Here is a 13,304-nt window from a genome sequence, read left to right as displayed (position 1 = left end):
ATTGCATGTTACAATTAAAGGCAATTTGGAACTAATGTGTTTTAAAATTTGTTTTAAAATTAACTTCACACGCTCTTAGCAGAGCGAACTGAAAATGGCAGATTGATTCAAATTATTGCAGCTACAACATGGAATGATCTACTGCCCCACTGGCTTCTGGCAAATGTTTCTTGGAGAAGTTTTTTTGTAGCAGAACGGAGCTAGGTTACGAGCTAGTGAATTTAGTTCTACAAGTCCAGTTAAATATGCTGGGGCTGATACATACAAAATCTTGTAGACAAACAAGGTTACTTTGAATGTAATTCTTTGCTCAATTGGTAGTCCGTGTACATGTAGGTCATGTAAAACAGGTGTAATGTGCTGATGTGGTTTCCTGAATGTTACAAGTCCGGCAGCAATGTTTTGAATTCTCTATAGTTTAATGTACAGTTGAGTCTCTGTGAAGCCATGCAACAGGGAGGTGCCAATGTCTATCTTTCTATCTTGGAGGTTATAAAAGCATGTACTTTTGATACCATCATTTCAGCAGTCTCCCTGTTTACATGTCTTCGAATATGACCTATATTTCTAACGGATGCTGCTCTAGACACTATTGTTATTTATGGTTTTCCATAGAAAGCGAAGAGTCAAATATGATGCCCAGGTTTCGAACCTCTGATGATGGGATGAACTTAGCACTGCCTATGCTCAAAGACCTGCAATGGCCCATAGAGAGTAGGCACTTTCAAAGCTAGCTGTCTTGCTATGGTATATGTACACCAAATCCACTTCAATCTTGTTGACTTCAATTGGCTTGGTCACCTGACTAAAAAATCAGGGCATGGATCAGGCAAGTTAGTTAAGCCAACAATAGATATCGTATAACCCTGATCGGAACTGACTGTAACAAGACCTATTATCATGGGTCATCTGCCCAGCCTTTTCAAGATGAACCATAGGAAGAGCAGACTTTTTGTTTTGGTCCTGCTGAGATTTGAACCCATTGATGATATCTATTTTTCATTGTTTTTAGGTAGTGATGTTTCAATACTTATATCAAGATGACAGATGACAAAGTGCTGAGTGTACTCCACCAAGATGGCTGTTATCCTGTGTCTTTTCTTCAGACATTGTACAGCTTTTTGCAGGCAGAGGTGTTATGTGACGTCACACTACAAGTACGAGATGAAATAATAAAAGCTCATAGGTAGGTTTCTCACAATATTCACTGCTCAAGGGGTAGGGACATTCCGTGTATCATTTAGATAATGTACAGTTTCTTACAGGCAGAGGTGTTATGTGATGTCACACTACAAGTATGAGATGAAATAATAAAAGCTCATAGGTAGGTTTCTCACAATATTCAACTAGCTCACTGCTCAGAAGGTAAGGACATTCGGTGTCTTTGCTTCAGATATTCTGACAGACATGTTATGTGATGTCACACTACGGTAGGCCTACACTACGGTCTAATTTCTCGAAGCTTGGCTAGTGGTCAGGCTTCCTAAGCTAGCAGGCTAGCCCTACCAATTTGGATTAATTTTATTGATTTATCTTTCTAGGTGATGTACAATGTTAAATGGTAAGCATCGGTATATATATAGGACTAATTTGGTATACGGTACACATCGTCATCCTCCCTATATCTTCGTGTCAAAAATTGCCGTGATAGTACAGCAACTCCTCTCGTTTTTCAACAGCTACGCATTCAATTACCTCACTGGTCAGGAGGTAGAAACTTAAACATTCTCTGTCTTTAATTTAGATACTGTACAATTTCTATCAGGCAGGTCTACATGTTATGATATATCACACTCATGTACATTAATCAAAGCTCTTGTTTATCAATTTCCTCACTGTTCCCATGAGGAAGGATATTTCATGTCTTTGCTTTAGACATTGTACAGTTTCTTTCAGGCAGCCATGTTCACACTCTAGTGCAATAACCAAAGCACTGTCTTGTTTGTTCAATCTACTCATCTGCTATCAACCTTCATGTATTCTGCCAAATAAAATAAATGGTAGGAGGAAGGTAGTGATGCCAAACTTTAGTACTGACATTTTACTAGTAACCCCATCTATCTTCTTTTCCTTCTTCTTTTTGATTACAGAGTTGTATTAGCTGCCAGTAGTGTGTATTTCAAGGCCATGTTTGGTGGAAATTTATCGGAGAAATCACAAGAAGTTATAGCTATACATGATGTTGACCCTGCCGCTTTGAAAGCAATTATTAAATATGCATATACATCTGAGATACAGGTAAGATTGTGGACTAGAGCAGTGAAGCAGGTCTGTAAACTTATAAGCAGCAGTGGCGTAGATTTCTTTTTGACACGGGGGATTGCGGTTGGAAATTTTTTTCTTGAAGTATAATGAATCCAACACATTTTGGTGACAAAATAAGTTTATGGTATAAATGCGTGTGAAGCGAGTGAAAATTTTTTTGCCATATTGAAACTAAACTGGTGAAATATGCATGGTGAGTGGAATGAAACAGGTGGGCTGGAAGGTGGAGGAGACTACGGAAGCTAATTCAATTGATATTAAAAAATGTTGTTTGATTTATTGTGCGCTTCAGCTAGGCATGACCTAATTATCAGCACACTTCAACAATATTCCGCTGCTATGACATATCAGAATCATTTCCGATTCACCAAGTCCGTGACTGATGCGCAGGTACTCTCAGCGACTGAGATTTTGTGATTACCCCCATCAGCTCCCCATTTTACACCTGGGTGGAGTGAAGCAATTGGGAATTAAGCTATCTTGCTCAAGGACGCAAAACACTGGATGTGGTGAGGTTCGAACCCGCAACATTTGATTTATGAAGCTCACGCCCTAACCATTGGTGGGCCATCATTCTTCCCACATGATCAACATGCATGGCTCATATCCCAAGTCGTACATTGCTTGTGACCACTCACGCAACAATGCCCTCATGCACTCTCACCCTCTCTTTAATGTTCTTGTTTTTAAAGGTTACTGAATCAAATGTCCAGAGTATTATGTCCTGTGCCAGTATGCTACAAATGACCAGTATTATCAATGCCTGTGCTGAATTTTTATCATCAAGGCTTCACCCTACTAACTGTATAGGTGAGTAAGTACCAATGGAGTTGCTAGCATACTAAACAATTTTTTCCTGATTTCCATTATCAATTTTTTTAATTCAAATATTTCAGACTATAATAATAATTTTATTGTATATGTTCATGAATATTTGGAATCAGCATGAAAAATGACTAAAATGAGTACAAACAAGCCTAGTGTTGGTTCATTTTTATTTTTATGTTGAAGCCTATGGCTAGTATGCAGAGTATTAAGGGTATACGAGGTATTGTTGGTCGAAGCAGCCAAAAAATAAATTTTTATTATCTAAATCAATATATTATTGAAAAATAACATTTTGATGTTTTGCAAAAGTTTATTCTGCAAATCATATACTTTAAAGTTGCTTAATTTATTGTTGTGAATAAGTTATGTACATTTTACAAAGGTGTTGTTGTTTCAGCCCTCTTTACAACATAACTCAAGAACCACAGGACCTACAAAAGTATACTGTGATATTTGAATTCTACTACACACTTGCTATGAAATGATCAATGCCATGTTTGCCAAAGCTCATTACCATTCAAAAGATGCTGTGAATGACCAAATCGCAACAGTTTAAAATATTTGCTAACCTTAATATTTGTTTTGTCTACCACCATGCAGGTATTCAACAGTTTGCAGCTTTGTATTCATGTCATGATCTAGAGACTAAAGCCACACTTTACACTCAGGAACACTTCAAAGAAGTGGCTACACTAGATGAATTCCTACTCCTACCTCAAAATGTGCTTGTCCAGCTCATTTCTGCCGATCATTTAGATGTGGAGTCGGAGGAATGCGTTTTCGCTGCTATCATGCGCTGGGTCAAGTTTGATAAAAAGAATCGTTTTGTGTTTCTTGTAGAGTTGCTGCAACATGTTAGGTAAGTATATGTATAAGCTGAATCAAAAGGTTTTGGTGCCTGTCCATTTTCAACTTTTGTAAATATTTGGCCCCACAATTAACAACCTGTGTTGTATGGGGCTGATGATATGATGCCGATTTTAAATTATGGCCATGGTAAAACCTTGTGTGGTCTCTGTCCAAGAATTGTTTGGATCAAAAGTTTTAACTTTAGTCATCATTCTACCCAATGGTGTAGCCAGCGGGGGGAACAGGGGGAAGCTGCCCCTGTGAGAAGTCTTGTCCCCCTGTGGGATGCTGGCTGCCCTGATACTTATTATGTTTAGGCCTTGTTTGTGCTTTTTAGACCACAATTGACAATTTTCGTCAAAATTTTCCCTTGTCTTGCCCCCTCTGAAAAAGTCTTAGATACACCTCTGATTCTAGCAACACAGATGAATATTCATGAATGTTGTTGTTCTTTACCCGTATGATGGTTTATTGTGGTATGTATAGGGTATGCGCTTCTTAGCTTCAAAATACCTAATTGTTGCTAAATGGTTTATAATTATGGTGTGTCTTGGGCCACAGTGATATCAGCGAAGATTTCCTGTAAATTTTGCTGAGTCTTTTGGGGTTATGCCTGTGTGTAAAAGGTAAAGGTAAAGGAGACGGTCCTGTATAAACAGTGATCGGAGTGCCCATCTCTCTTTCATTGGCGATTGGGCCAGACTCCTCCATGTAATGTTGCTATAGGGGATCGCTACACCTCCTCTACAGCGTAGTCTGTTACCTTCCCAGCATTTAAGAATGCTGGTACCCATTTAAACACCTGGGTGGAGAGGAGTAATCGAGATAAAGTGCCTTACTCAAGGACACAACACGATGGCGTCGCCGGGGCTCGAACCCGCAACCTTCCGATTATGAGTCAGTGCCCGTTCCGCTAGGCCACCGTGCTCCCTGGAGCCAATGCCTGTGTGTAGTGCACTATTAAATCATTGCACTTTTTTTTTCTGTCTTTTTCTCTTTGTTGGCAGGTTTCATTTGCTGTCCACAAGCTTCATACAAGGACAGGCTGACCTGGAGCCAATGCTAGCAGACTTTGCTGTCAAATGTGCTAGTTGTACTACAGATAACTTTTGGCTGAACTCTGACACTACTGCAAGATATTCTACAACTGAACAGGTTAATACCATATTAAAGAGGAAGCCCTGCCAGAGCAGTTCTTCTGGGGTGAACCAAACCTGTCTGGTTATCAAATTAATCAGTGACAAGGTTATTTCTGAATTTGACAGGTGCTAATTGATGCAACAACATTAAAATATCAATTAGTACCTGTCTAATTCATAGATAGCAGTCACTTTTTTTCCTCAAAACAATTACTCAATACAATGTGCATGCAAAAATCGAATGGATCGGGCCAAGACCAGCATAAAATAACGATGAGAACAAGTGTATGCAAAACCCAGTACAATTTAACATAACATAATACAATAGAATTAAATATTATTAAGATATAATACATAAAATCAACCTGAGAAAAGGGTCCCATTTTTGACAATCAAGCTTTAATTTCCTTTGTGCACGAAAGTGTTCAAGCTTCAAGGTATCAGCGACAATATTAAACCGTTAAAAGAGAGCTTAGACTGCTCACATCTGCACTTATAAATATATCTTCTATCTTCTATAAGCAAAATTTGGTTAATACCTGCTAAGTAATTAGTACCGTATTAGTTCCAGTAAGCGCCCATGCCCCAATAAGCGCCCAACTAGGATATTTTGAATTCGCTAAAGCGTACCATTGATGTTGAAGTGACATACATGTATAGACATCGATATAGCTGGAGGACTACAAGTCCTGTATAAACTTGCAATACATTTTTTACATCAGAAAAGCTACTAGAACGTCTCAGGACCCTTAACATACATTAATTGGTCTCTAATAAACACCTCTTACGAAAAATTAGGTAATCAAGGTAAAAAATAAGCGCCCACCCAAAATGCCCTAGGCGCTTATTGGAATGAATACGGTATTTGTATCCAGTAAGCCATATACTTTGTTTTAGAAACTTGTTATTCATATTCATTAGGCTATTCCAGTTGAAATCCATACACCCCCATGTAAGACATGACCTTAATCTCCCACACAGAGAGTATGAATTATGGAGTTACCTGAATGGGCAACTCCATTTGAAATCTACTCCTCCTGTGTGGAAGATTAAGGTCATGTCTCACATACAGGGGTGTATGGAGTTCAACTGAAATAGCCCATTTGCCTTTGATTCTGTTCTTATAATGCAGGTTATATTTGCCCTTGGTGGTGAGAGCACAGGTTATCCTCTAACCAGTGTGCAATGTCTCTTGCCACAAGCCAATATGTGGCAGAATACTCTACCATCCTTTGAAACCTCTGGATACCAGGAATCTTCTGGATACCAGTCCTCTGGATACCAGCAGACTGTGGCATGTATGGGAACTGCTAGGACATCATTTGGAGCTGTGGCTGTTGGCAAATATATCTATGCTGCTGGTAAGGGCAATATGGCCAAATTTGTTTGATCTTTTGATTGAAATTTGATGCTTGGTTACCCTAACCCAACTAGGACTCACTAAAGCTCACTATTAAAACCACTTTGCATGCATGCATTCCACAGGACTTGATGACGCAATCAGACCAAGTCATATATACCCAGGGAATCGCTTGGCGGGCCAACGTCACCTGTGTAGCTACATGCTGGGGATCTTCTGTGTGGCATGCGAGGGGTCCGAGGTTCGAATCCCGGGGTGCCAAGTGACTTTCTTCTTCATCTTCTCTCCTTTTTCGTTACTTCTTTCCCTTCCGATAGCCAAAAACCACGGGTAGGGTTAGGGTTAGTGACCATGCATGTTTTTCCTATATGCCTCCTTAACCCTAACCCAACTAGGACTCATTAAAGCTCACTATTAAAACCACTCTGCGTGCATGCATTCCACGGGACTTGATGACGCAATCAGACCAAGTCATATATACCCAGGGAATCGTTGGCCAGGCCAACGTCACCTGTGTAGCTACATGCTGGGGATCTTCTGCGTGGCATGCGAGGGGTCCGAGGTTCGAATCCTGGGGGTGCCAAGTGACTTTCTTCTTCATCTTCTCTCCTTTTCGTTCCTTCTTTCCCTTCCGATAGCCAAAAAACCATGGGTAGGGTTAGGGTTAATCTTTATTGTTTCTTCTTCCACTACTGTACAAAACCTCAAAAGAGTGTAGTTGCATATTTATGAAGTATGCTAATTTAGAGAATGAAGGTATTGTTTTTAGCTGCTACATTATGTACCTTGCATCAATTATCTCATATAATTACTCATCTACTCGTCTTTTAAATAGAACAATGAGGCAAAACCAAGTTTCACACCAAAAATGTGGTATCGCATGGGTTGTATAAACAATAGATGCTCGGCAGCAGCTAAAAACAATACTTTCGTTCTCAATCTAAAATATATTAATTCAAATAAATATATTTATCATAAGTATACTGAATATTAATTTTGACAAGGAATATGACAAAGATTTACATACGGCTGCAGTCCCGTTCTTGCCCATCATGCACCCCCAATTGGTTCAAATAGTATATGTTCTTGCTCATCATGCGCCCCCAAATGGTTCAAATAGTGTGTATGTGTACATGTACCGTGTCTATAGGGGTGTGCTGAACCGTGTTATATTGTGTCATATAACACAGCTAATAACCATTAAGATTGCAGGAACTTTCTCAAGTGTTTAAGAATGTGATAATATATACCCTGCTTAATCAAATAGTGAGATGCTGATATATGACCTGAACCAATCAAACAACGTGGACCAAATTTTACCAAATCCACAAGTTATCTCAATCTTTTTCACCCTGATTTTCTTGAAACTTTTTTCATCACAGGGGCACCACTTCTGTTCAGGCCTTAGACTCAGTTGAAGTTTACTCCAGCACAAGCAACACTTGGACTTTTCTCCCACCTATGGCTCAATGTCGCAACGGATGCAAGGCTGCCCTCCTAAATGGCGCCCTCTATGTGGTTGGTGGCCATGATGGATTCAGTTACCTGGATACGGTTGAGGCATTTCACTTCCAAGGCAATTCTTGGGAGGTTTGCGCACCCATGTCAATACCTCGTGGATTTGGATGCTGTACTGTGATTGATGGAATGCTTTATGTTTTTGGTGGCACAAGTAAGTTACTTCATTTATTTCTTGTATAACATCGTTGGGCAGGAAAAACACATAATGTACTTGTGGCCCTTGAACATGTTTAAAACAAAACCACCAAGAGGTTACATCAGAGGTTTTCCTTTAAACATGTTCAGGGGCCAAGGACATGGGTTTTTCCTGCCCCAAAACTTATGAGGGCACCAAACCTGAATGAGGGAGCACTGGCCATTTTGTTGGCAATTTTCAATGGGATTTTGCAAGATTTTCACTTTAATTGTGGGGCACATGCCTGTGCCCCAATGATGCCAGGCCACTGCAATTGCTGGTACCATAGATATAGATACAAACTAGATGACAGGCACCTCTTAATTGGATGTGGACGAGTCACATTTGTAGCTCTAGGAATGGCAGCTATATATCCAAATTAGGAGATTGATGTTTATGGCTGTGACATAATTTTGTGCCAAAATTGTTTGTACTGAAAAAATGACAAATATTTGCACTTTTCTTTCCATTACAGTTATATAGCTGTGGTGTTAGTTCAAAGGTTAGGAATTTCTGATGACTCCATGTTAACATTGGCTAAAGCTGTATTTTCACTCACAAGGGTGACAGTTCTTCCTAGCTGTTTCTTGTCACAATTTTTATTTTTGACAGATGACTTGACCTTTTGAGGTAATCTAATAGACTTTCTTACCAGTCGGTTTTGTTATCGTAACTACAGTTTGCTACCAGCTGCCATCAGTTTTTGTCGCTGTTCCTGTTTGTTTTATTTCTGATCGTGAGCGGTGCCCGAAAGCCAGAGGGTTAATGACATGCAGCACTAGCTTAACTGCAGTCGACTGATGGTTTGGTTGTGAAGTCATCCCATATATGAATTGACATGGACTATTTGATTTATTTTGCTTCCAAATTACAGGTGGAAATGCGAATGAAGACAATATGTACCACTCCGAAATGGAAAGATACGACCCACGTCAAAACCTATGGTCCAAGATGGCCCCCATGCACGATGCAAGGGCGTACTTTGCCTCCGTAGTTCTCAACAACTGCATCTACGCAATAGGCGGTTTTAACGGTAGGTGGTTGAACACTGTCGAGAAATATGACCCGCAAACTAACAGGTGGCAATACGTGAGGGAGCTGTCTATACCGAGGAGCAGTTTCTCAGCGACTGTACATGATGGGTATGTATATGTCGCAGGAGGGTTTACAGGTAAAGCCAATGTGAACACAGTAGAGAGGTATGATCCATGTAGGGACAGGTGGGGTACTGCCTGTGGCATGCCAATGAATCGATATGGGCTCCAACTTGTCAATGTGCAGATACCTTGTAGGAAATAGATACAGGGACTGATTTCACTTTAGATAGTTGAAACTATTCTTGGCCCTGATGGAATGTACCTGTTGCGTATATGACATACTAACATAGCAAAATTTGTTTGATCTGGATCGACCGTCGATGCTCCTCCGATGCTTTTTATTAATGAAATATCAAGTAAGGTAATCAGAATTACTGGTAAATTTGATTGGTCAATATTATCACAATTAACAATAGTCATTGAATTGATTTAATTTATAAATAGTAAGGAACAACCAAGCATCGATGGTTGATCGAAAGATCAAACTAATTTGGTTCTATTGCCTAATTTGAACAAAGAAGAGCAATATCGCCCTGCTACGATAAAAAGTACGAACTATTGTTCAAGCATGCATCAGATAATCACCTCAATCATTTCTGATTATTCCTCTTAATTTGTCTCATTATCATTTGTTCTTGTGCAAAGATTGGTGAATAAATATGTTTATGCATGCTTGAACCATATTTTGTACTTGTTCTCAAAGAACTTTACAATGAAATGAGTGAGGCAATTATCGTAGCAGGGTAACATTATGACACTTGTATAGACTAGTGTATTATGTATGTATACTTTGATCAATACCAAACATAATGGGAATTTCCTGTATATTGTCAAAATTTATTTTGAAAATGACCTTTATAGATTGCTTGTTATATTTTATTTTGTGGAAATTTTTCGAACAAAATTAAGTGATTTCTGGTATTTTGATATTTACAGAAATTTATACACAGAGAATGATGACATATTTTAAACATTGTATTAATTTTTTATTTGCCAACAACTTGTGTGCAAGCAAGCATTATATTCTGACACCAAGTACAATTATCTTGAAATCCATACACTGCTTATGGAAGACAAGACCTTTATCTCCCAAACAGGGTGTGTGAATTTCACTGTACTTAAACTTGACTTTTATTGCAACTTGCTACCTTGTGTATGATACCATCAGACAACTTATAGCAATAAAATCAAGTACCAGTAAGAGATAATCAACTTTGTGATGTCACACCCGAATGGCTGAGAACATTCACTAGTAATTAGTCTTTAAAATTATCTATGTCAGATGAATTACCACTAAATAATTTGGTGATGAAGTGTCAGTAATTGATCTTGTGGCCAGTGTCTATTGTATCATATCAGGGCTTCTCAAACTTGTTTCCTGTGACCCAACTTATGAGAAAATATGGTGTGACCTAGAGTCACGCCATAATACGAATGTTGTTACTTTATTGCACACGATGACCAGTACGATATTACTTCATCTTAATGCACAGTGATGAAAGATAAAAGCGGCCTAGAACCTACACAAATTCTTCTTTAAGGAGGCGAACTTCTTCTTGTCTTCCATTTTTTTATTAATTTGTACTTCCCCCACATGCGACTGACAGTTTGAGAAGCTTTGTATTATATATTGTTGATGTTTAGTATACCCCATTTTGTTTTACCCCTGCTTATCAGGGAGAGTTAATGGTTATAGAGTGTCTGCCTAACTCACAGAAGGTCCTGGATTTTATTATATTATGACAGTCATTCTTATAAATTTTTGATCCGGGGTTTGAACCCTCACTTGCTGAAAAATCTTTGTGCACCCATTGCTGTACTTTATTCGACATATATGTGACAAGACTCTTAACATCACGGATTGACATAGCATGTCATTTATGTAGTTGGGCGGGAAAAATTTCCTATGTACTTGGGCCCTTGAACATGTTTAAACCAAAACTGCCAAGAGGTTACATAGGAGGTTTTGATTTGAACATGTTCAGGGGCCAATGACACATAGGAGGTTTTTCCTGCCCAACGACGTTATGCAGTTGGGCGCAGCACCTACGTAAATTGCACTTTTCTAAATGTGTGATTGTTGCGTGCTTGTGTAAATATGTGTGAGTTAGGACTTTCTTTTGACTCATGCAGTAAAACAAATCATTTCTGCTGCTTATAGGATGAATAAAGTATATCGGGATGTGCCACAGAATTAAAACTCTGAAAACCAGGACTTGACTGCCATCTTGATACATGCAGGGGGGCAAAATTGGCCTGTAACATTTTGGCCGGGCAGTTAACTTTCTTGACTAGCAATCTAGTTGCAGGCCCGGCTGGAGTCGCTAGGCGGTAACTTTTGACAGGCTTTTGACCCCCTATAGTTTGAAGAACTATTATTAGAGAAGCCACAGAGCCTAAAAATAGACTTTCAGTGACACCTAAAGGTTTGTGCTGATAACTTTTCACCCAGGCCTGTAACTTTTTAGCGTTACATGCCCGGCTGGCCAGTAACTTTTCAAGTCATATTTCTAACACTGGTTGATTTTCAAAGCTGTATGAGGAATAATCATTAAGAAATATGTACAAAGCAATTCGTCAGCAGAGTGCAACACTATCGTAAGTGCAGTAGAATGTAATAGCTGCCTTATGTAAAATACCTATTGTTTGCAGCACAATACCCTCATCAATCCCCTCATACTTTCCTGATGGCCACTATAAAGCTAAACCCAAGATATCACCTGTACATGTAGTTGGGTGTTTTTTCTAGTGTTATTGGTTAAAAGTAAGTACATTTATTGAAATGTTGCAAATGGCAGCTATTGTATTCTACTGTACTTAAGGTAGTGTTGCACTCTGCCGACGAAATATGTTTTCTTTCTTATCCGCATTTCCAAGATGGCAAGTTTTGTGATTTTGCCATATCGCAATAAATGCAAGCATTTCACATAGGATGCTTTTCAGCTAATTATGCAAATTTGCTTTTTTTTTTGCTGCAATCATTACAAAATTTGTTTTTGATGTAAGGTTATCACTAATTATAATAATAATAATAGTATTGTGTGATATAGGCCTATGTGCCATATAAATGTATATATGTATTCCCTTGCTGCAATTTTAGGAAGAAAGGAAAAATAACCCGCACAAATAATTGAGTACAGTGCTGCAGAAGCCAGTTTGCTTCCGTTGTAATTTTTGATGTGTTATGCAAATTTATGAGAACAATTATTATGATGATCAAAGTTGTTGTCGCATGTACAAAAGTGTCCTCTATTCATATTACTGATCAATATGAGTAGTTGTAGTATATTTGCACAATTTAAGACACATGTGTGTGTGTTATTCTATTGGAAATCTAACAGTAGCGTAGCCAGTGGGGATCAGAGGGAGGGTGCCCCCCTCCCCCCGACAAAATAATGAAAGAGAACAGTGCATGACCCTGACAAAAAAATGAAAGAGAAAATATGGGAAGGTGAAAGAAAAGGGGCAAGGAGCCTGTTTCCCGCCAAAATTCACCCTGATCATGAGCCAAAATAGTGTAAATCACTCAATTTTTGCACCAATAAGACCCTTTTTCTTGAAAGCTTAACATGTACAGTCTCTATAAAAAAGGGTATATAGATATATATCCCACCGATAATATCGGGTCAAAACGATGCAACCTAGAATTTGTTTTTCGTCTTTCCCAAAAAAATTTTATCCCCCCACCCCCGCAACCAAAAAAACTGGCTACGCCCCTGAAATCTAACATAAGCTTCTCTGATGAGAGTTTAATTGAATAATCTTTCTCACTTTCCTAATATTTAGGAATTGTAGGTGCTGTAAAATTTAAGCAATATATAAGCATGCATAAGGTATGTTTTTTCCTTTATGTTTGTAATTTTAACCTCATGGAACCTCGAGTTTGAAGCCATGAGAGAAATAAAAATTTATATACCATATTGTTCAAAGTATAGACCTCTGGAAAAGGCAACCGTTACTACTAGTTTCACAGCATACCCTCACTTACGATCATTGGGTATACCGATCATTAAATAACCCCCTCCCCCAAAAAACTTATTATAGTTCAAACTACCGAAGTTCACCTATTT

The 13,304-nt window shown here is 38.7% G+C and overlaps 2 protein-coding genes across 2 annotated transcripts in view; both read left to right on the top strand.

Moving 5' to 3' along the window:
* The window catches only part of LOC140141040 (kelch-like protein 20), a 7,557-nt gene extending 1,086 nt beyond the window's left edge, over positions 1–6,471 (top strand). Inside the window, exons 2-7 of the mRNA XM_072162822.1 lie at positions 1,013–1,186; positions 2,091–2,238; positions 2,958–3,075; positions 3,694–3,952; positions 4,950–5,097; positions 6,214–6,471. Coding sequence (XP_072018923.1) covers positions 1,041–1,186; positions 2,091–2,238; positions 2,958–3,075; positions 3,694–3,952; positions 4,950–5,097; positions 6,214–6,471 — 1,077 coding nt within the window. The 5' untranslated portion in view covers positions 1,013–1,040. The remainder of the gene's footprint in view (positions 1–1,012; positions 1,187–2,090; positions 2,239–2,957; positions 3,076–3,693; positions 3,953–4,949; positions 5,098–6,213) is intronic.
* Positions 6,472–7,828: 1,357 nt separating this feature from the next.
* Positions 7,829–12,619, top strand: LOC140146305 (kelch-like protein 28). The gene is made up of 2 exons (XM_072168104.1): positions 7,829–8,113; positions 9,012–12,619. The coding sequence occupies exons 1-2, from the start codon at positions 7,903–7,905 to the stop codon at positions 9,434–9,436; spliced, it is 636 nt and encodes a 211-aa protein (XP_072024205.1). The 5' UTR covers positions 7,829–7,902; the 3' UTR covers positions 9,437–12,619.
* The last annotated feature ends 685 nt before the right edge of the window (positions 12,620–13,304 follow it).

This window comes from Amphiura filiformis, chromosome 2 (genome assembly GCF_039555335.1).
Source record: "Amphiura filiformis chromosome 2, Afil_fr2py, whole genome shotgun sequence".
Taxonomy (NCBI): domain Eukaryota; kingdom Metazoa; phylum Echinodermata; class Ophiuroidea; order Amphilepidida; family Amphiuridae; genus Amphiura; species Amphiura filiformis.
The sequence above is the reverse complement of the archived record's forward strand: the minus strand, read 5'-3'. Positions and strand labels throughout refer to the sequence as shown.